Source organism: Stigmatopora argus, chromosome 16 (assembly GCF_051989625.1).
Source record: "Stigmatopora argus isolate UIUO_Sarg chromosome 16, RoL_Sarg_1.0, whole genome shotgun sequence".
Lineage (NCBI taxonomy): Eukaryota > Metazoa > Chordata > Actinopteri > Syngnathiformes > Syngnathidae > Stigmatopora > Stigmatopora argus.
The window spans coordinates 1085373-1105275 of NC_135402.1; the positions used below are offsets into that span (position 1 = coordinate 1085373).

A 19903-nucleotide genomic window follows, 5' to 3' on the forward strand; every position below is an offset into this window, starting at 1 on the left:
AGCCCGCCGACCAATCGGGTGCCAGGACGGCGGAGCGGGTTACTTTAAAAATGGATTCCGGTTAAAAAAAGTAGCCACATTTGCACCGATTATTTAAGCACTTGTATGGTTGTGATGTTATTTTTTTAAGCTCCTCTTATCTTTTGGAAACTTCTTGGATGGCTACAGATAAGCCATTGACGTAGATAGATGTCCAAAATGGTCCAACTGGTCCAAAAGGCAGTGACACTGGACTCCTAAATAAAAAAGGGCAAAATATTCAACACAATTTTATACTACTACAGTTATATATTCAAGTTTTTTTTAGGGAGGCTCTTGTGCTCAATGTGATATTTTCCAAAGGACAACAACATATTCCAACGTCTTTTATTTTCATCATCACTTTTATCGGACAAAAGCATCAAGGGTGTGTGGACTTTTGATCGCCGCCGCCGCCAGATTTGTTACTCGAGCAAAAGATTATAAAGGGGAAGAAAATGGCTACATCATTTCAAGCATATAAAAACACGCGCTGGTATTCGGAACAAGACAACATTGGTACTATTTTTTACATGAGACCAAATTAAAATATGTACATTATTTACATTTCTTACATATGGTAGGCACTGAAATTCATTTCTTAAATGTGTCATTTTTCCTAAAAAACATCCTAATGAACGGAAGGCACGGGCCATTTGACAAAGTGGCCATTCTTTATGTTTATATTGAATTACCGTATTTTCTCGCATATCCGCCGTGTTTGTCGCTACAAAAAAATGATGACTGAATCGATGGTACGGCTTATACGCGCACAAATTAGACTTGACGAAACGCCATAACAATGCGGCCGATACGGTCATTTATTTCAAAATAGAAAAAAGATAAACATAAAATGCTTAACAAAATTTATAAATGTATCTTGCACCTACTTGTGCTGCCATTGATCGCTCAGGGCGCCGCCATCTTACCTTGGGATGACAAACTAGACCGCCACGGATGCACTTCCTGGTTGTACTGCTCACATGACCTCCTTTTTGAATTTGTCCATGTGCAGGCAAAACACCCTTTTGGAAATCCAGCAGACGACCCTTTCGATTCATACAGTATCTCATGCATAGTAAATTGTAAAATGCAATGATTTTAAGGCAATTTTAAGGGTGTGGCTTATATGCGGAGGCGGCTAATATGCGAGAAAATATGGTACTATTGATTTCTATCCTATGTATTGGACTGACTCGATAGGATAAACAATTTAGCATGTCCCAAAAATAGGATTTCCTCAACACCGTGCCATCTGGAAACATTTTTATCGGTGTGACGCAACATTATGTTTAAAAAAAATGCTGTTTTGTAGACCTACTTTGTGAATACTAAATGTTACAAGAAAGTACAAAACAGCCCAGTGAATGAAAAATGGAGGAAAGAATGCAAACTTGATGTTTCCAGATGTTGATTTGGTGGTCAGTCGGCATCCAGCTGGCCGTCTTCCGACGTGGGACTTTCCCGGACCGGGAGCACGTCGTAGTGACAGGGGATGTGGCTGTTCTTCGGGAGGTCGTAGGGGTCCTGGCCCGCTGGCGTGTGCTCCTGACTTTGTCCGGCGTCGCCAATGGCGCTTACGGTCGGCTCTGATGACAGAAAATTGCAATAAAATTACATAAGAACATCATTAAGTGCCCCTTTGGTCCAAATTTCGACTTCAACGGTAAACGCCGTCACGCCAAGTGGACTTTGGCCTTTGTCGACATAAGGTCGGTGTGTTATACCGTTTATTTTTTGTGCGTGGACTGGATGTGCGATGAGATTTGCGGACCCTGTTTTTAAGGAGATGGCTTTAGGAATAGTGGTGAACCTCACCGATTTCATACACGTTTTTGGGATTGGTCTGATCGCCGGCATTGGCGATTTCGGCATAAGGCGGATCCCGCCTGGCGGGGGACTTCATTTCCACGTAGCCGCATTCGGCGCTTTTGGTCGTCCCCGTCGGGGGGTCCTTGATGGTGGCGTAGGGATTCTCCCAACTGTTCAAGGAGCTGGAACTTCCGTGGTATGGAATGCCTTTCGCCAGATCTGTGCCAAGAAATAAAAGGTTTTTATAAAGTATTAAAGGGGGGACAAAGTGGTCAAGTTTGGGGATTTACCTCGCAAAGATTTCCCTGTGCACCTTCTGTCTGCTCCGTAGGCTCCTGGTTCGGAAAGCAAGGTCAGTGACTAGAGCACATGTGTCAAAGTGGCGGCCCGGGGGCCAAATCTGGCCCGCCGCATCATTTTGTGTGGCCTGGGAAAGTCAATCATGAGTGCCGACTTTCTGTTTTAGGATCAAATTCAAATGAAGAGTATAGATGTATATTACATTTCCTGATTTTCCCCCTTTTAAATCAATAATTGTAATTTTTTATTCCATTTTCTCTGTGTTTTTAGTTCAAAAATCATTTTGTAAAATCTAAAAATATATAATAATAAAAAAGCTCAAACATTGTTTTAGATCTATAAAAAACGGAATATTCAGGGCTTTTAATCCAGTTCTTTTAATCCATTTATAAAAAAAATCTAAATATTACATCTAAAATGGTCCGGCCCACGTGAAATCAAGTTGACGTTAAAGCAGCCCGCGAACCAACCCGAGTCTGACACCCTTGGACTAGAGGAACAACTATCATGACTATATTGAAAGAAGGGGAGCGGGGGGTGCCGGAGCCCGGGGAGAGCGAATGAACGTTGAGTGAAGAGTTGAATGTGGACGAAGCAGTTTATTGCTCACCGAGTTCATTGAAACGGTCCCTGTGTTTCCAGCGTGCGGGTAATGTGCCGGAGGGATCGGCCATGGGATATCGCTTCCTTTCCTCCGCGTTGTTCAAGTTCAAAAACATGTTGTTCTTCCCGGCCTACGCCGAGCGAAAAAAAAGAAGATATATAATTCAAGTGATTTAAACGGGAGAGCCAGCTATAGAATAGACGTGTAGAAAAGAAAGGAAAAAATACTTTTCCGTATGGAGAGTTATGTTCCGGGTTGGTGCACTGGGTGAGAGTGTGGTAGCTGGGGTTGGAGAAGTAGTTACTGGGGTGAGCGTCACGTGGGAGATGAGCGTCTGAAACGTCAACAATGACAAATTTGACGTCAGGTGCTTCTTGTTTCGGCACACCGGTTCAAACGTTCATACGCGGCCATATCGCAAAACAGGCTGTCCGCGTTGGGCCCCCCGAGTATAAATTTGAGTACGTAACAAGTCGGAAAAAAACAAAGCGAACAAAGCGAGTCCACGGTGATCACCTGTGACGGTGTAGTCGGCGGTGGCCCTCACGGCCGGAGTGTACGTCACCGCCGGGACGGGAGCTTTTTTCCCTTTCCGCTTCTTCCTGTAGATGACGAAGAGCAGGAGGAGGAAGAGCCCGAGCAGGAGCAGCGCCACGATTCCCGCGATGGCGCCGATCTGCCGGGTGTCCACGTGTACTGCCGTGCTGGAAAAAGTGTTGAGGCTGTCCACGATGACGCCCGCTAGAGAAGGAGAAAGAAAGAAGCGCGTTTAGATTTTAGTGTGTGGAATAAGATATAAGATGAATAATAAGTTGACCTTGGTCGCAGCGGGCTCCTTTCCAGCCGTTGTTGCAGTAGCAGGTGCCGGTCATGTGATCGCAGGTGGAGTTGTTCAGGCAGGCGCACACTTGACGGCAGCCGTAGCCGTACGATCCCGAGGGGCACTCTGTTGTAAAATGGCGAAGAAATGGTGAAAAAAATGCCATTTATTCCATTTTCAATTCAACTTAGGATTTGAAGGGGGTGGTCCGGCGGCTTGAGTGGTTAGCAAGTCAGCCTCATACCCCTGAGTTCAAATCCAGGTCGCTCTACCTGTGTGGAGTTTGCATGTCCTCCCCGGCATGCGTGGGTTTTCTCCGGGTACCCCGGTTTCCTCCCACATTCCAAAAACATGCATGCTAGGCTAATTAAGCACTCTAATTGCCTCTAGATCAGGGGTGTCAGACTCAGGTTGGTTCGCGGGCCGCGTTAACGTCAACTCGATTTCATGTGGGCTGGACCATTTTAGATCAACTTAGATAGACTTTTTATAAATGGATTAAAATTCCTGAATATTCAGTTTTTTATAGATCTAAAACAAGGTTTATTTTAGCTTTTTTTAAATATATTTTTAGATTTTACAAAATGATTTTGAACTAAAAACACAGAAAAAATGGATTAAAAAATGACAATGATTGATTTAAAAGGGGGAAATCAGGAAATTTAATATACATCTATTAGCTTGAGCATGAATGGTTGTCCGTCTCCTCGTCAGCTGGGGTAGGCTCCAGCACCCCCCCTCGACCCTAGTGAGGATAAATTGGTTCAGAAAATGAATGAATTATTTTAAGGCTGAAAATCCCATCAATTCTTTAGAGTGAATCCAAAAACATATTTCTTTTTAAAGCTCCTAACCCACACCCGCTTTTTTTGACCCTTTGTTTGACCACCCCTGATTTATGGCTTTTCCTGTATTTGATCGCGCTCACTTACTTTGTTCGCAGTGCTGTCCCATGAAACCCGTGCGGCAAGTGCATCCCCCGGAGACGTGATCGCAGTCGGCCCCGTTCAAGCAGCGGCATTTCTGGGAACAATCTTTCCCGTGAAATCCCAACGGACAACCTGCGACACGCGGGAAGGCAAAAAAAAAAAACTCCATTAAAAAGGCACTGGGCTTTTGACGGCGTCTCTACCACGGCGGCACTGACGTTGCGTGCAGTAAAGGCCGGTCCACCCCGGGCTGCACTTGCATTCCCCGTCGTAGGCGCTGCAGTGAGCGCCGTTGTGACAATTGCACGTGTGGACGCAGTCGGGTCCCCACCGAGCGGGAGGACACGCTGCCAAAACAAAACATTCCAAAGCGTGAGCGAAAGAGCGCAGCGTTTGGATGGCGTCGGAGGCGGTCGGTCCACTGACGTTGCGAGCAATCGCTTCCGATCCATCCCGGGAAACACTGACAGGAGCCGTCCATGGGGTTGCAGGTGCCGCCGTTGACGCAGCGACATCTGCGGGCGCATCTCTTTCCGTAGAAGCCGCTGGGACAGACTGGACGGGACGGGACTGGTTCTAAGTCCCGTTTCTGAACCGCCTTGGGGGGAACGCTTACCCTGGTTGCAAAGGCCTCCCTTGAAGCCGGGCAGGCAGTCGCATTGTCCGCTGACGTGATGGCAGGGACCGTTACTGTGGGCGCACTGGGGACACGTCTGACTGCACCGGTGACCGAAATAACCTGGAGAGCACACTGTGGGAAAAAAAGACCAAAAGAAATATTACCGTACATTAGTGCAAACTAGCTTTAGTCCAAACACTATGTTTGGGGCATTACTGTCCACTTGAAAAGTCCAATTTGATTTGGGACTCGAGCTGGGGAAACCCTGACTGTTGCCGTCTAGTGGACACGAATGGAAGTGCATCAACCAAAAACATGCACTTAAAGATTCGGAAGGATTTTGAATGGTGATATGGCAATTTCAAAAGAGCTTTAGGTACAGATTTTTCATGCAAACGTCATGACTCACTCCTCTGACAGGTGTTGCCTCTGTATCCCGGCGCACACTCGCACGTCCCTTCGTCGGGAGAGCAGGACGCCCCGTTCTTGCAGTTACAAATTAAGGAACAGTTTGGCCCCCAGCGGCCCTCGGGGCACACGCCGTCGCAGTGGAGCCCTGCACACGGATACAAATGACGATGATGTAGACCCAGAAGCCATTTGAGCCCCCCCCCCCCCCCCCCGACTCTTTGCACTGACCGGTCCATCCGGCCAGGCAGCGACAGTGCCCGGTAGCGTGATGGCATCCGTTTGCGTGACTGCAGTCGCAGCGCTCTTTGCAGTCCAGACCATAGGTACCATCCTAAAAAAAATGCCACGCTTTAATATCACAGGCTTAATCTCCCGTGCAATTCGCATAAAATGCAGCCTGGTTGATTAGTGAAAATGATATATAAACACTTTGAGATAGGTCACCTGGCACGGCAGTTGGCATTTGTCTCCTCTCCAGCCCGCGGCGCAAGTGCAGCGACCAGTCACGGCGTCACAAGCGCCTTCGTTCCCGCACGGGCAGGTCACGTTACAGCCGAGACCCCACGTGCCGCTGGGGCAGTTGATGGAACAGTCCAATCCGTGCCAGCCTGATTTGAAAACAATTTAAAAAGTTTGTCATTGTTTACAGATGCATGAAGTCACATGACTTCCCACTTGGCATGGATTGGATGTATTGCTAGATACAATGTAGACAACATAAAAAGAAATTGTGGCTAAGAAAGTGTTTGAAAGCCCAATTTGAGGTGATCGCTCTGTATTTCTTGGACTTTTCTTCAGCTCACCTGGTTTACAGAAGCAGGAGCCGTCCACGGGGGAACACTCGGCTCCGTTCTTGCAGTTACAGGTCGAGGAGCAATTTGTGCCGTGAGACCCTGCTGGGCAGGAGGCGGAACAGTCCACATCCTGGAAAAAAAAATAAAGAAAACTCTCAGCCTGAATCAAATTGAAATGCGGTTATGTGTCACTGTAATAAAATAAGGCAGTGGCGTGACGATTCAGATCAGTGGGTGGGCCACATTCATGCCCACTAGATCTCACCCGTTTATTTCATTCATTTCGACTGAACGAACAAAAGATGAGCATCCACGGCCAGTTTGAGTGAATTAAGCAATGAGTTAATTTTGGCTCACTTCTTTCCATTTTAGGCTACTTTCAGGTCCCTTCAATTTTCTATCCTATTGATTTTGAGGGAATTTCCGTGACACTTCTTTTCGGTTCCTGCTAATTTTGGGGCATTTCCAGGTGACTTCCTCTTGCTTTTGGGGCATTTCAAGGTTCCGTTATAACTCATTGGTGGCCATTTTGACGGCAGGGGACGGTTGAACGAATGTGACTGCGAGTAGAAAATGGAGCAAAGTGCCCGCATCTCACAAGCACTTTTGACAGCCCTGAAATAAGGTAAATGATGCCAATTGTGACTTACGGTGAAGCCTGGAGCACAAAGACATTTGCCCGTGACACTGTGGCAGTCGGCACCGTTCTGGCAGCGGCACGGCCGTCGGCAGGCGTCGCCGTAGAACCCCGGGCCGCACGTCTCGTTGCAGTAGAGGCCGGACCAACCGGGAAGACACGTGCACTCCCCTGACATCGGATGGCAGCTGATGGAAGAAGATATTCTTTTCTTTCTAGTTGCTTTTTTGGTGGAAACCTTCATTTCCAAGGGTGGCTAGAGTAGCCCAAATATGTACTCAAGACAGAGTAATACAAATAATCCGCATGTAAAAGCAAGACAATCCATTTTCCTCACATGATACACATACCTTTGCGTGTTCTGTGCGTAGCACGGACACTTTTCGTCACACAGTAGGCCGTAGATTCCTTCGGGACACAGTCGGATATCGCAGGTCTCGCCGGCAAAGCCCGGCTGGCACGAGCAGCGTCCGTAGCCGTGGTAGCATTTGCCGTTGTTCTTGCAGGGACATCGCTCTGCGCAGCCGGCGCCGTAAGTCCCGAACGGACATTCGTCCTGACATCTTTACGCAGAAAAATGCAAAAGATGGATACCATGAGAAGACTGTTCTGACAAAATGCACGTTTTCACTATGTTTTCGATGGGCACAGGTCAAATGAGGCGCAGTAGATTCCCCGAAAACCAACAAGAACCGGCTTTCAAGATACACACACACACTCTTAAGGCTGTGCTATTGGGCAATTTGTTGAAACTGACTCCATCTTTCAACGTAGCACAACAACTAGCAAAGGACTCCCAACACCTATCAATCAATCAATCAGTCAACTGTTTATCCTCACAAGGGGGTGCTGGAGCCCATCCCAGCTAACGACAAGCACCCAATCGCGGGGCACAAGGAGACGGACAACCAATCATATGCATGTTTTTGGGATGTGCGAGGAAACCAGAGTGCTTAGAGAAAACCCACCCAAGCCCCCTCCACTCAGTGAGGGCCGACCTGGGATCGAACCCTCGAGCCCAGAACTGCGAGACCAAGGCGCTAACGGCTAACCACTTGTCTGCCGGGCCGTCCTCTCCCGGCAACCAGTCCAATTAATTTCCCTTTCCCAATTTGCTCTCACTCGGCCGTTAACTATTTCCAGAAGGTCGGCGTGCGGCGAGCGCTACCGATTTCCAGGCAGTGGAATAGCGTGACGCTTTGGGTTGGCTCAAACCCTAATTTACTCTGAATGGGCACATGGCAGGGCTATTCCCGTCTCCTCACCGGCCGGCCTAAGTATATGGTGCGCGGCCTGCGATATTGCTAATTATATGGACTTAAATCCGCAGCGGCTTCTCGGTGGAGATCGGTCCGACAAAACGCTAAGCGGGCCCGCTAGCTTTGTTTTCTTTCTGTCGCTGGTCCAGACAATGCGGACGGGATGATTCCGGTTCCGCTTTTTCACGTCATTTGAAAGAGTCGCGGGGGAGAGGAGAAACAAGCCTTCAAAACCAAAGTCAACAATTCCACGCTATTGTTATTCCATTTCAAATGTGAGCGTGCTATTAAATGAACTCCAATGAAAGGTGAACAATTGCATGTCTCGTACATTTTAGCGTCAGCGTTCGAATCATTTTATGGCCCAGCACTTTTTTATTTCATGTTTTTCTTTAGCTTACCGTTCTCCCGTGTAGCCAGGGCTGCAAACACACTCTCCGGTGGATGAACTACATAAAGCATTGTTGTGGCATTGGCATTCTTGGGAACAGTTGGGGCCAAATCTTCCCTCGGGGCACGGCTGTCCGCATACGCTACCCTAGAAAATACAACCATAGCACCTTTTTATGCTTCAAATACAGGGGAATTAACCTCTTTCAGGGCCCCTTATCACCCCCAAATTTAGCTAAATACCAATATATCAATGCTTTTTGTTCCAATAGTCCCATGAATAGAATGTACGTATGTCAACATTAGTTGTGCTCGTGTTCGAGGTTAAACTGTAGACAGGATGTGGCGCGCCAAACGCTGCAAGAAAATTGGAAGCGGGAGAAAAAACAGAATGGCTGCGTCTTTCCAAAAGGACAGAAATAGACACGGCAAGGCAACCCCAATGACGCGTCGGTCGGAGCTCATTAACGACGAATTGCGTTGCCCTTTCATTATCTCCTTCTTTGCGACGACGCTATATTCACTTTCGCTTTCTCTCTCGCGGTCTGTTTACAACGCGAAGGTGTTCTTCAAATGTCCGTTCGCCTTTTACGAGTGCGCAAAATTAAAAAATTAAATTACGCCAAAGCGCCCCTACTAAAACGGCACCCAAAAAGTATATTAAAGCATTATACGTGTATTTTGAGGGCTACAAAAAGGACATGTGGGGAAGGTGTGTATATTATACCATCCATCCTGCTGGACAAGAGCACTCTCCGGACACGTGGTGACATATGCCGCCATTTTGGCAGGGACACCTCTCTTCACACTGCGGTCCGTGTTTGCCTGGAGGACACGCGTCTTCACAACTGAGGACAAAGATTGGGACATTTCAATAATACTGGATAGACGTCACCGGGTAATAAAACTTTACAACCAATTTAAAAAAACAAAACAAAACAAAAGTCAAGATTCAAACCCAGATTCTTGGACAACGAGACAGCCAGGCTAACCGCATACCGCACCGTGCTACCGATCAATAGAACGCCTTCTCCGATGGATTCGTTCCAGTTAATATTATTAAACCGACAAGGCATTTTGTGAGAAGGAATCCTTGTAAAGATGGTCCAAAGCCTCTCAAAATATTATAGTGTTATTTGTAAATGCCTTCAGATAAGGGCATAATAGTCAATAGACAGTTTTTTTCCAAACGGGCTGCGGGGCATTCAGTTAGTCGAGTACTACGGGGCTTAAAAAGAAAAAAAAAGACAGCTGTCTCCCGCTAATAACGTTATCAATGGTAACGCTGCATGAAGTCATGGAAATGTGTGACGGCGGGCCACACAATTGCCTCATTTCAAACAAGTCACATTAGTGACAGTCCAAGTTTTGAATTTTTGCTTTTTGTAGCTTTGCAAGACAAGTTGCTAGTGTAGCAGTTTGCAGTCTGCATCAACCAGGTCTCTTCATAACGTACTATTGTTTGTACCGTCATTTCCGGACTATGAGAGGCCCTTTTTTTCGTAGTTTGGCTCGCCCGGGTGCGACTTATAGTCAGAAATATATATATTCTAAAAAATAGAAACGGGCCTAGTACATTGACCAGTGGCCAATGCGTCTCCGTTAAGTTTAATATCATCCAATGAACACAAGTTTAGCACTATGAGTCAAGTGAGAGTGCAACTTACAAAGCTCCCGTGTATCCCGGCGAACACTTGCATTCTCCCGTGGTGTGGTGACAAGACGCCCCGTTTTGGCACTGGCATTTCTGCTGACACCCGTTCCCGTAGGCGCCCACCTGGCACGCTTCCTCGCATCGCCAACCTTTGTAACCGGGAGCGCAGAGGCAGGCTCCCGTGATGGGGTTGCACAGAGCATTATTCTGGCATTGACATCTGTTGCTGCAATGGGGACCCCACTGGCCATTGTCACATGCTAAAAAAAACCACACACAAAAAGGAAACAAACAACTACAATCAAACCAATGTAGTACTTTTTTTTCTTCAAATTCTTCACCCAATTAATCGCTGTCACACTTGAAATACAAGTACATACAAGTACAAGCACTTGCAGTACAAATACATGCACTTATAGTACAAGTACACGCACTCACAGTACAAGTACACACACTTGCAGTACAAGTACACACATTTGCAGTACAATTACATGCACTTATATAGTACAAGTACACGCACTCTCAATACAAGTACACTGATTTTTAGTACAAGTACACGCACTCAATACAAGTGCATTGATTTGTAGTACTATTACACACTTGCAATACAAGTACAAGCACTTGCAGTACAATTACATCCACTTGCAGTACAATTACATGCACTTATAGTACAAATACACGCAATTGCAGTGCAAGTACACACACTTGCAGTACAAGTACACACATTTGCAGTACAATTACATGCACTTAGAGTACAAGTACACGCACTCTCAATACAAGTACACTGACTTGTAGTACAATTACACACACTTGCAATACAAGTACACGCATGTACACATAATTGCAGTACAAGACCTTGCGTATTTGAGATTGTAGAGACCAAATCTGGCACTTGCAATACAAGTACACGCACTTGTAGTACAATGGCATGCACTTATATTACAATGACACACACTAGCAGTACAAGAACACGCATGTAGACATAGTTGCAGTACAAGATCTTGCCTATTAGAGATGGTAGAGACATTTAATTGATACTGTGTTGTACTAAAAGTATCTCTTACTGTACCTGCCGGTGCACACTTGTAGTACAAATAGAGATACTTTTAGTACAGTGCAGTATCCATGAAAAGTCTGATTTTACAGTTTTTAATTAGTAAATTCTCCTCGGATCAAGTTTTTCAGATAATGATGAATAAAATAAAATGAGGAGCATTAATGAGATGGGGCCAGAAATGGGAATTTATTTAATTTTGTCTTATCTTCTGAATATTCAATCGAAAATAAATGGGTTTGGGCTCTATTCTTTTCATTTCACTTCTGCTGGAGCTGACAAATGTGTCGCTTTGGGATCAAAGTGTTATCTTCAAACATACCAAGCTTTTGACCACAACTTACCGTGACTAATTTGCGCACTAATGAATGGACGCCTTTCATGGTTTACGTGCAGTCCTTCACAAAAACAGCCTTTATGTATATGTACTTTTGTCATTTACGCTTCGCCCTTAGCGCTACGCTCTGTTGACACCATGTTTTGGCTTTGAATTGTGAAAATATAATTTTCCATCTTTGCCAATGTATGTTTAATCCCGCCCCCCCAAAAAATACTTAGCGCTGGAAGGCCCAATTTGACAGATAAAATGAGATTATTTCACACAGACTGTCTGTTGTTTTATGAGATAGTTCAAAGTTGGCTAGCCTTAGATGTTGAGAGGCTTTAATTTAATGCAATATCTATCACAAAATCGATTGTAATGCTCTGCTATCTTAAGAAATGGAATTTAATATTTAATTTTTACTGCAGTCTGCCCTGAACCACGATTGATTTATTTTTGGAAGGAGTTTAGCATAAAAACAGCATTTTTAAAATGGCTAACACGGACCTGTCTTTTCTTTTTAATAGTCATGCAAATTTATAATGAGACAAAAACAGAAAATACAACAAAACAAACAATTTTTGGATGAGGGAATTTACTTTAAACTGGAAACTTAAATCGACCAAATAATCGATGTATTGGGATTGCCTTTGAAAATGATTTTGGCTTACAACTTTTAAAGAAATAAATAAAAATAGTGCAACGCGTCCACACAAATTTGGAGAAGGAAAAGAAAACGGAAGGACCAATTGACATCAATTCCGACGGAGGTTGTTTTGGGGGTGTAAAAGGGGTCAGATCCTCATTTCCGCTAAATGAACTCATGTTGAATGTGTACTGTATATGCACGGAATGCTAATTAACACCAAGCTTAGTAACTGGTTTACCCATCGGAAGCCGTTCAAGTGATTAACGGGTTTCCTTTAGCGTGCATCAGGCTGACCTGATGAAAAAAAACATACTGGTACTTTTTTGTATTTATTTTTTGCCTCAAGCGGTCTAGCCGTCCCTCCGATTGAGGGGTCGACAAAGGGGGATTAGAGATACCGAGATGCACACATCAAATCCTCCTGCATTGAGGTTGGCCGACTCTGGAACCCGTATTAAAGCTGACCTGGATTAAAGAAAGGCCAAACTCCAGGAGCTTTTATTTCTTTGTCTGTCTACTACTCGAGATTGTTATTTAGGGAGGGGAGTGGGGGGATACGGAGGATGTCGGGTTTAAAGCTGAGGGGACACGGGAGGACGATGTGCTTGCTCAAATCTTCATGGGAAAGAAAAAGTGTTGCATGTTGCTGAAACGCCAGTTCATTTTTTCTCTTCTCTTTTTCTCAGCGACAGCGAGTTCACAAAAGCGCTGGAATGGGGGCGGGCTAAGGGGAGAATGGGACTGCAAAGGGACCCCCCCAGCCCCCCCCCAATCTATTTAATGATTACGCAGTCCAGCAGGCATGGAGACACTTTTCTCACCGATTCACAAAAAAAAGGAGAAAATAACATTTGGGATATTCTGAACGCTTTTAAATGTTATTGAAAAAAATGTCTGTAAAATGGGATTACATTTGGGTAGTCACAATTGGACTAATAAATCCTAATTAGTGCTAATTGTTTTAAAAAACAAACAGACTGCAATGCACTGGTGTCGTGAGCGATTAATAATCATAAAACTAGAAAAAGAAATCAAACAAATTATCTATTCATCTATACTTTGTGTTTATTTATTTAGGCGGTTTCCATGGAAATCTAGCTGTTATGTTTATTTATAGGTTACATATAGTACTTATCGTGTGTTCTTAATAATGTGCTATGTCTTGAGTTGCTTTTTTGTGGCCTCTCCCCAATTTTTATTCATAAAGGAATACGATGGTGAATAATTTTTTGGACATTAGGCAAGGCAGAGAGTATTTTGCGTGTTTTTCTTGTGTGCGTGGCCAGTCACGAGGTCGCTGGGCTGCCCCGAGACATTTCTCTCCCGACACGGCATTTTGTGCCATTATCCTCGCTCCCCTTTCGACCCATTTAGCCCCGTTTCCTGTTATTGCGGCGTCAATTGATGCTCAGACTTATTGTTGGGGCTCGATGACCTTAAAAACAGTCAACACGCAGATGTATTAGAAATATGAATATATCTGTAGAAATGTGGAAACATTTGCATTATACTTAACCATCATTTTGTGATGCGTTAACTCATTGACGGCCATGGGAAAAATCCTCCAATTTCAGGCGTCCAAATCCAATTTGATTGGCAGCTGAGATGCGTGTTGTTATTAACAAAGGGCGCCGAAATGAATCGAAAGTTGCGGCAAGTCTCGTCATCGGTTCGACGTCAGGGCGACGACTTTAACGAGCGGCTGTGACGGGTCGTTTGTGTTGGCCCAGGGGTGTCAAACTCGGGTTGGTTGGCGGGCCGCATTAACGTCAACGCCATTTCATGTGGGCCGGACCATTTTAGATCTAATATCTAGATTTTTATTTTTATTTTTTAGAACTGGATCATAAGCCCTAAATAGTCAGTTTTTATAGATCTAAAACTATATTTCTTAGTAATGGAAAATGTCTTTTAATCATGTTTTTTATTTCAAATGGAAACAAAATATTTTTTTAAAAACGGAAAATATTTGTATATTTATTTTTAGATTTTACAAAATGCTTTTTGGATTAAAAAATTGCAATGATTGATTTTAAAAAGGGGCAAATCAGGAAATGTAATGTACATCTGTCATCATTTGAATTTGATCCTAAAATAGAAACTCATGATTTACTTTCTCGGGTCGCACAAAATGAGGCGGCGGGCCAGATTTGGCCCCCGGGCCGCCACTTTGACACCTGTGTGTTAGCCGATGCGCTTGAGATATTGATGAGAATCTCCTGATTGTTAAATGAGTCAGATATGCACGTTCCAAAAAAAGTGGAAACTAACAAACAGGGTCAAAACCGACTCTCAAGCTATCGACCAATAGCACTTTGGCGACTGACGTCATAAGCAACCCTGCCTAAGACTTTCCCTAACTACCGTATTTTCACGACTATAAGGCGCACTTAAGTCTTAAATTTTCTCCAAAATAGACAGGGCGCCTTATAATCTAGTGTGCTTTATATATGGAAAAAAAATCAAAATGTGTCATTCATTGAGGGTGCGCCTTATAGTCGTGAAAATACGGTATATTAAGGGTTGCGGAGATGTCCATTGTGTTTTTTTTCTTCCAGATTTGGAGCTTGGGGTTTCACAGACAGCGACAACTGGAGGACTTACCGCTGGAGCAATTGGAACCTCCCCATCCAGGCTCACACTGGCAGGTGTTGGGGGCCATGCAGCGGCCGTGAACGCAAGTCTCCTCGCAATGAGCTGAAGACGAGAAGAAGAAGATGTCATCGAGGTTATAGGAAAGACGTCCACCGCCATTTCATTGGTCGTTTTCAAGCTAAATACTCACGGACGCATATTTGTCCGTTTTCGAAGAAGCCCGGGCAGCACTGGGATTTCCGACGGTACATGGTCTTCTGGCCGCTGCGGTACGCCGTCCGGTAGCTTACCCTTTGAAAACATGTGAGAATGGGGATGAATGAGGCAAAAATAAAAGATAGAGACTTCATTTGAGAATATTGTTTTACGGTGGTGGTCCTCACCTGTGTCTCGTGCACTTGAACCAGTTCAAGATGTCCGCGCAGCTGGTGTAATAAATCTGATCAAAAGGATGGGCATAGGACTCTTGAACGGTCACGGAATATCTGAAGTCACAGGAAGTGAAGGAGACAAGAGATCAAATCCCTTTGTGTGTGTGTGTGTGTGTTGAGGGATTTCATGCGTGACATTCTACCACCCAAGTTCATCCAAAAGGAATTTGTGTGCTTCTTTGGGCTTAACAACACTTCTAGCCCATCAATCCTAGCCAATGTTAGGCCGTATTTGATCATAAATACCAAAAAATAGCGTGATAATATCACAGACTACAAATAGAATGAAATGCGGCGAATGGTTTAATGAGGCGATTCATTTTTTTATTGTGCCAACCTTTGAGAACAGTAGTTTATAGCAAACTCAGGTTTGTTTGTTAAGATGATAAAGAATATATGCTTCTTATATCACTTGTCCCCTTGCTTTTTTTTTTGGGTCTGAGGAATGTAAAATGGAAACAAAGTATTAAATTCATGTGTCAATTAGCTTTATGCGTTCGCATAAAATGCTAATTTAAAACTCGATCCGTTGTCAGTCCATACACGATTACCGGTAATTTTATCACATCAGGCATAGGTTTCTTGTCATCTTTTCATCCTTATAGACCACAGCCTCCAGTAAAACCACTGTATATAAATATATTTTTTGACCAGGAGTGGAATCAACCCATCCACTTGAAACTCTGCAGCGGCTGTTAAAAATAACTGTAATTTGTAGTGTCGCCACATGCATTAAATGCACTGTATGTCATAATGCAGGTGAGGAGACAAACCTCTCCCAGTGGCTGCAGACGTTGGGATCTTCCAGTTCCAGAGAGGAGGTGATGCATGGCAGAAAAAGGAAGGCCACGGCTAATAAAACCTGCATCCCGCGGTGCCGTAGTGCCACGTCCATCTCGATCGAGCTTGAACCTGGACGCAAAGAGGGCCACCAAATGGGTCAAAATACAAACAGTAGATTAAAAACACACTCAATGGAGACCGTTTGGTTGCTCTTCATCCCATTTCAAATACAAGATGGCCACCATAACAAAGGTCGAGATAGGAGTACTATGACGGTAATGCATTTCCCCCAAACTCAAAGGTTCAATTCCAATTTGTATCAAGGTAGAGTCAGATAGCTTGTTTTTACTTTGTCTTTATTTGCAAGGCAGCAGAAAGCACCTTCTCTGGTTTCACTTGGCTGAGGGGGCACAGCTGCAAGCACCAGTGTTGGAAGTCGGACCCCCCGCCACCCCCAACCCACCCGCGCCCCCGTTTCCTCCCCAAGCCCAAGGCAACTGTGCTAGCGCACAAACAAGGGCCATGCTGTGTCTGTGAAAAGACCCCAGATAAGCCCGAACGGAGCTAAACAACTTGGAGACAGCCTTCCGAGTAGCGCCATATACTACTGACGCCTCTCCGTCTCCTCCGGTGGCTCGCGGGGGGTGTCGAACTCAGTTTGGTCCGCGGGCTACGTTGGACCCATTTATTTGAAGTTAACTAAGTCAATGGCACGGAAAAATTAGCATCCGTGGCCAGTTCAAGTGATTAGTGAGTTCATTTTGAATCAGCCAAACTCTGGAAATGTATTCATTTCGACATTTTTCACTATTTTTACTTGAGAAATGTTTTTGAGGTAATGCTACTCTTGCGTGAATACAATTTTGGGCTACCGCTATTGACTAGCGCAGGGGTCGGGAACCTTTTTGAAAGAGAGAGCCATAAACAATTCCTGTTTTCAAATGTTATTCCTTGCGAGCCATACTCACAATTTAAAAGTCAAAATACATGACATTTTGTAGTCATTTTGTCACTTTTAAAGTACAAAAAGTCTCTGAATTCCTTTGACAACGTTGTTACGCTGTTGCTAATCAATGAATATCAATGAGTTCAATGAGTATCAATGATATCAATGACACAGTCCCGACGTGACGTTCCTATTGGTGCTTTAGGGACTCGGCTCTCTCACCGCTGGTTTCCATATTTTAGCTCAGAGCCATATGCACCCATCATAAGAGCCACATGTGGCTCCCGAGCCATAGGTTCCCTACCCCTGGACTAGCGCAATGTTGACGCGTGCGATTCATTGTGAGGTTTTCCCATCTTGGCTCGGCTTTGGACATGGAAATGGAGTTACTGTAGAATTAGAAGAAAATGGATCAGTTTACGTTACTCCCATTTGGGCTCAGTAGCGATGCCAGGGAAAACAACAGCTGAGGGTAGGACTACGGGAAACAAGTTTTTTAGCCAGGCTGATGAGTTTACTGTGCAAAAGGGTCAAGTTTTTCCCTGGATTTACCCGGGCAGGCCGGCAGCCCGGCTCAAAGTGGCCGAATTTTCAGATGGTTGCTACGCGACCCAATAGGAAGAGTTCGATGGTGTTTTCAGCTTGACATTATTGCTGCTCAACCACAGGCAGATGGCAGTGATGAACTATTTTAGATATTTTATCATTACAGTTTACCAGTGAAATGTTTTTTCCCTATTAAAAGAAAGTCCATTTTTCATTTGGTGAATTTAGTGTACGCCTATATAATTATGGGATGCAATATTCTGTGGGTCTGGAAAAAAAAAATGCTTTAAACTGATTCACATCTTGAGATGGGCTGTTCTTAATCCATTGAATGAATCTGAGTTTGAATAAAGTTATGATTCAAAAGAAAAAAAACAAGTCTATTCATCCTTTTTTTATCAGATTTCTCAAATCCCAGAAGACTGCGTGTGGGTCACAATGAATATAAGCGACGTATGATTTGCTATATAATGAACGTAGTAGATCGGAATGAATAGTAAACAGTAGACAATTGAATTTGAAAGGAATATGCAAAAGCATCTGCTGCTACTGACTGAGTGACTGTAAGCTTACAACCCACAGCTGCTTTTCAGTGGTGCTGGCGGTGGGGTGGGGGGCTTTGTATTTGTGTGTAGTAGTGTGTACGTGTCCATGCTGACCACTTTGATTGACTGCGCTGTGTTTTGTCTTCCACTGCCAGCCAGTTGTCTGCGACTGGACGCCATGATTTTCCCTTTCAGTGGGAAAACACACCCACGTCATAGTAGACCAGGGATGGGCAAAGTGGTCCTGGAGGGCCGCTTGCTAACCAATGAAAATATGCATGCAGAAAAGTCTAATAAAAATATAATTTAAAAAAAGATGATTAAAGTTAGAGGTACTGTCAGCGCCATAGTGCCGACGTGACGCTCCTATTGGTGCATTCGGGACTCGGCTCTGTCACCAGCGGTTTAAAAACATATTTTACCTCACAGGTTAGCGAAGAGCCACATGCACCCATCAGAAGAGCCACATATGGCTCCCGAGCCATAGGTCCCCTACCCCTGGTGTAGACCAATGGGGGTTTCTGCTGAAACAAGGAGAACCTGACTGCAATCCACTGATTGGACTTCTGAGATAGCAGATTTGTGGAAAGGTTTCCTCTTTAGAAGTTGGAACCAAAGCCCACTGCGGACCACCGTGGAATAGTAGACCACTTCACTTAACTCCACCGGATTAAATGAATATATACTACTATGAAATGTGTCCGATCCTATCTTGGCTGTGTTTTAACTCTCGCCATAGCAATAGTTGATCAAACTGATTTCTACTCTTCAGAGAGACAATATGAGCTAAGACCAAATGATTAACTTGCCCCCTCAGAAGCTATGTGGCACCAGTTTTGAGATCTAATCCGAACGTATCTCAATATAAACATAACGTTCGGAGGATTAAAGTGTACACGCATATTTGTACAGTTGTTGGGCTCGTGATAGGCGCTTGTTTGTTCTCCCTTTCTTCATTGCAGCCCTCACAAGTCTAAAGAGGAACAGGTGGTCCGTTTGGAAAAGCCATTTAGCAAATGATGAGAGAGAGAGTGCAGTTAAGGGAGTCTTAGACGGGAACATCTTTGTATGAATTTGCTCTCAGGGGTGAAATATTTTTTACATTTTTTTTGTTGGGCCGTTTTCACAAAATTCACCGTTCATCTAAGTTGTCAACACAAAGAACATTCCCTTCATTAATATACATTGTAAAATGCTCAAATCGATCTGCAACCTAACCGATATAAATCCAAACAATGTGTATCTCATTTTTAGGGTCATACATGAATACACTACATTGGATAAAAGACCAATATGCCATTTAAAAACAAAATACTGCAAACTACTTAAAAAATGGTGACTATAGATAGCAACAAAATGATGACCAAGGGATGCTTTTGATATTTCACAGATAAAATCTTAGAATTGATAGGTCCAAGTCTTATACTATAAGGGTGCATCATAATATTGTCATAACTCTGTAAAGCAATTGTGGAATGAAACAACCCATAGCAAACAGTAAAAAAATAAACTCTGGGAACTAAGAAAGATAATTTATGGTTTTGTTACAATGACGTTGAAAACGAGTCTAAGCAATCAATCAATCAAAGTACCTTATCGATAGAAGATATCGATCCTCTTCTTCCTCATGAGTCCGTCTTTGAACGTCGATGGCGGCTGGAAAACGAGAGCAATCCCAATTGGCGCTTCTGTGAAAGAGCAGAAAATGTCGATGGTGTTGAAAGTATTCTGGGATGCGAAAAGTAAACGTCTCTTCTCTTTCGTGCCCCCAAAACAACACTTGCT

At 44.2% G+C, this 19903-nt stretch overlaps 1 protein-coding gene across 1 annotated transcript; it reads right to left on the reverse strand.

Moving 5' to 3' along the window:
• Positions 1 to 352: 352 nt before the first annotated feature.
• Positions 353 to 19866, reverse strand: megf10 (multiple EGF-like-domains 10). The gene is made up of 25 exons (XM_077622553.1): positions 19711 to 19866; positions 16072 to 16210; positions 15251 to 15352; positions 15058 to 15158; positions 14877 to 14969; positions 10261 to 10507; positions 9321 to 9441; positions 8605 to 8741; positions 7295 to 7507; positions 6958 to 7132; positions 6317 to 6437; positions 5958 to 6121; positions 5742 to 5844; positions 5512 to 5658; positions 5100 to 5234; positions 4910 to 5038; positions 4702 to 4830; positions 4487 to 4615; positions 3552 to 3680; positions 3251 to 3475; positions 2962 to 3068; positions 2741 to 2864; positions 2121 to 2165; positions 1837 to 2049; positions 353 to 1607 (listed from the first exon to the last, which is right to left on the reverse strand). The coding sequence occupies exons 2-25, from the start codon at positions 16191 to 16193 to the stop codon at positions 1441 to 1443; spliced, it is 3378 nt and encodes a 1125-aa protein (XP_077478679.1). The 5' UTR covers positions 16194 to 16210; positions 19711 to 19866; the 3' UTR covers positions 353 to 1440.
• Positions 19867 to 19903: the final 37 nt, after the last annotated feature.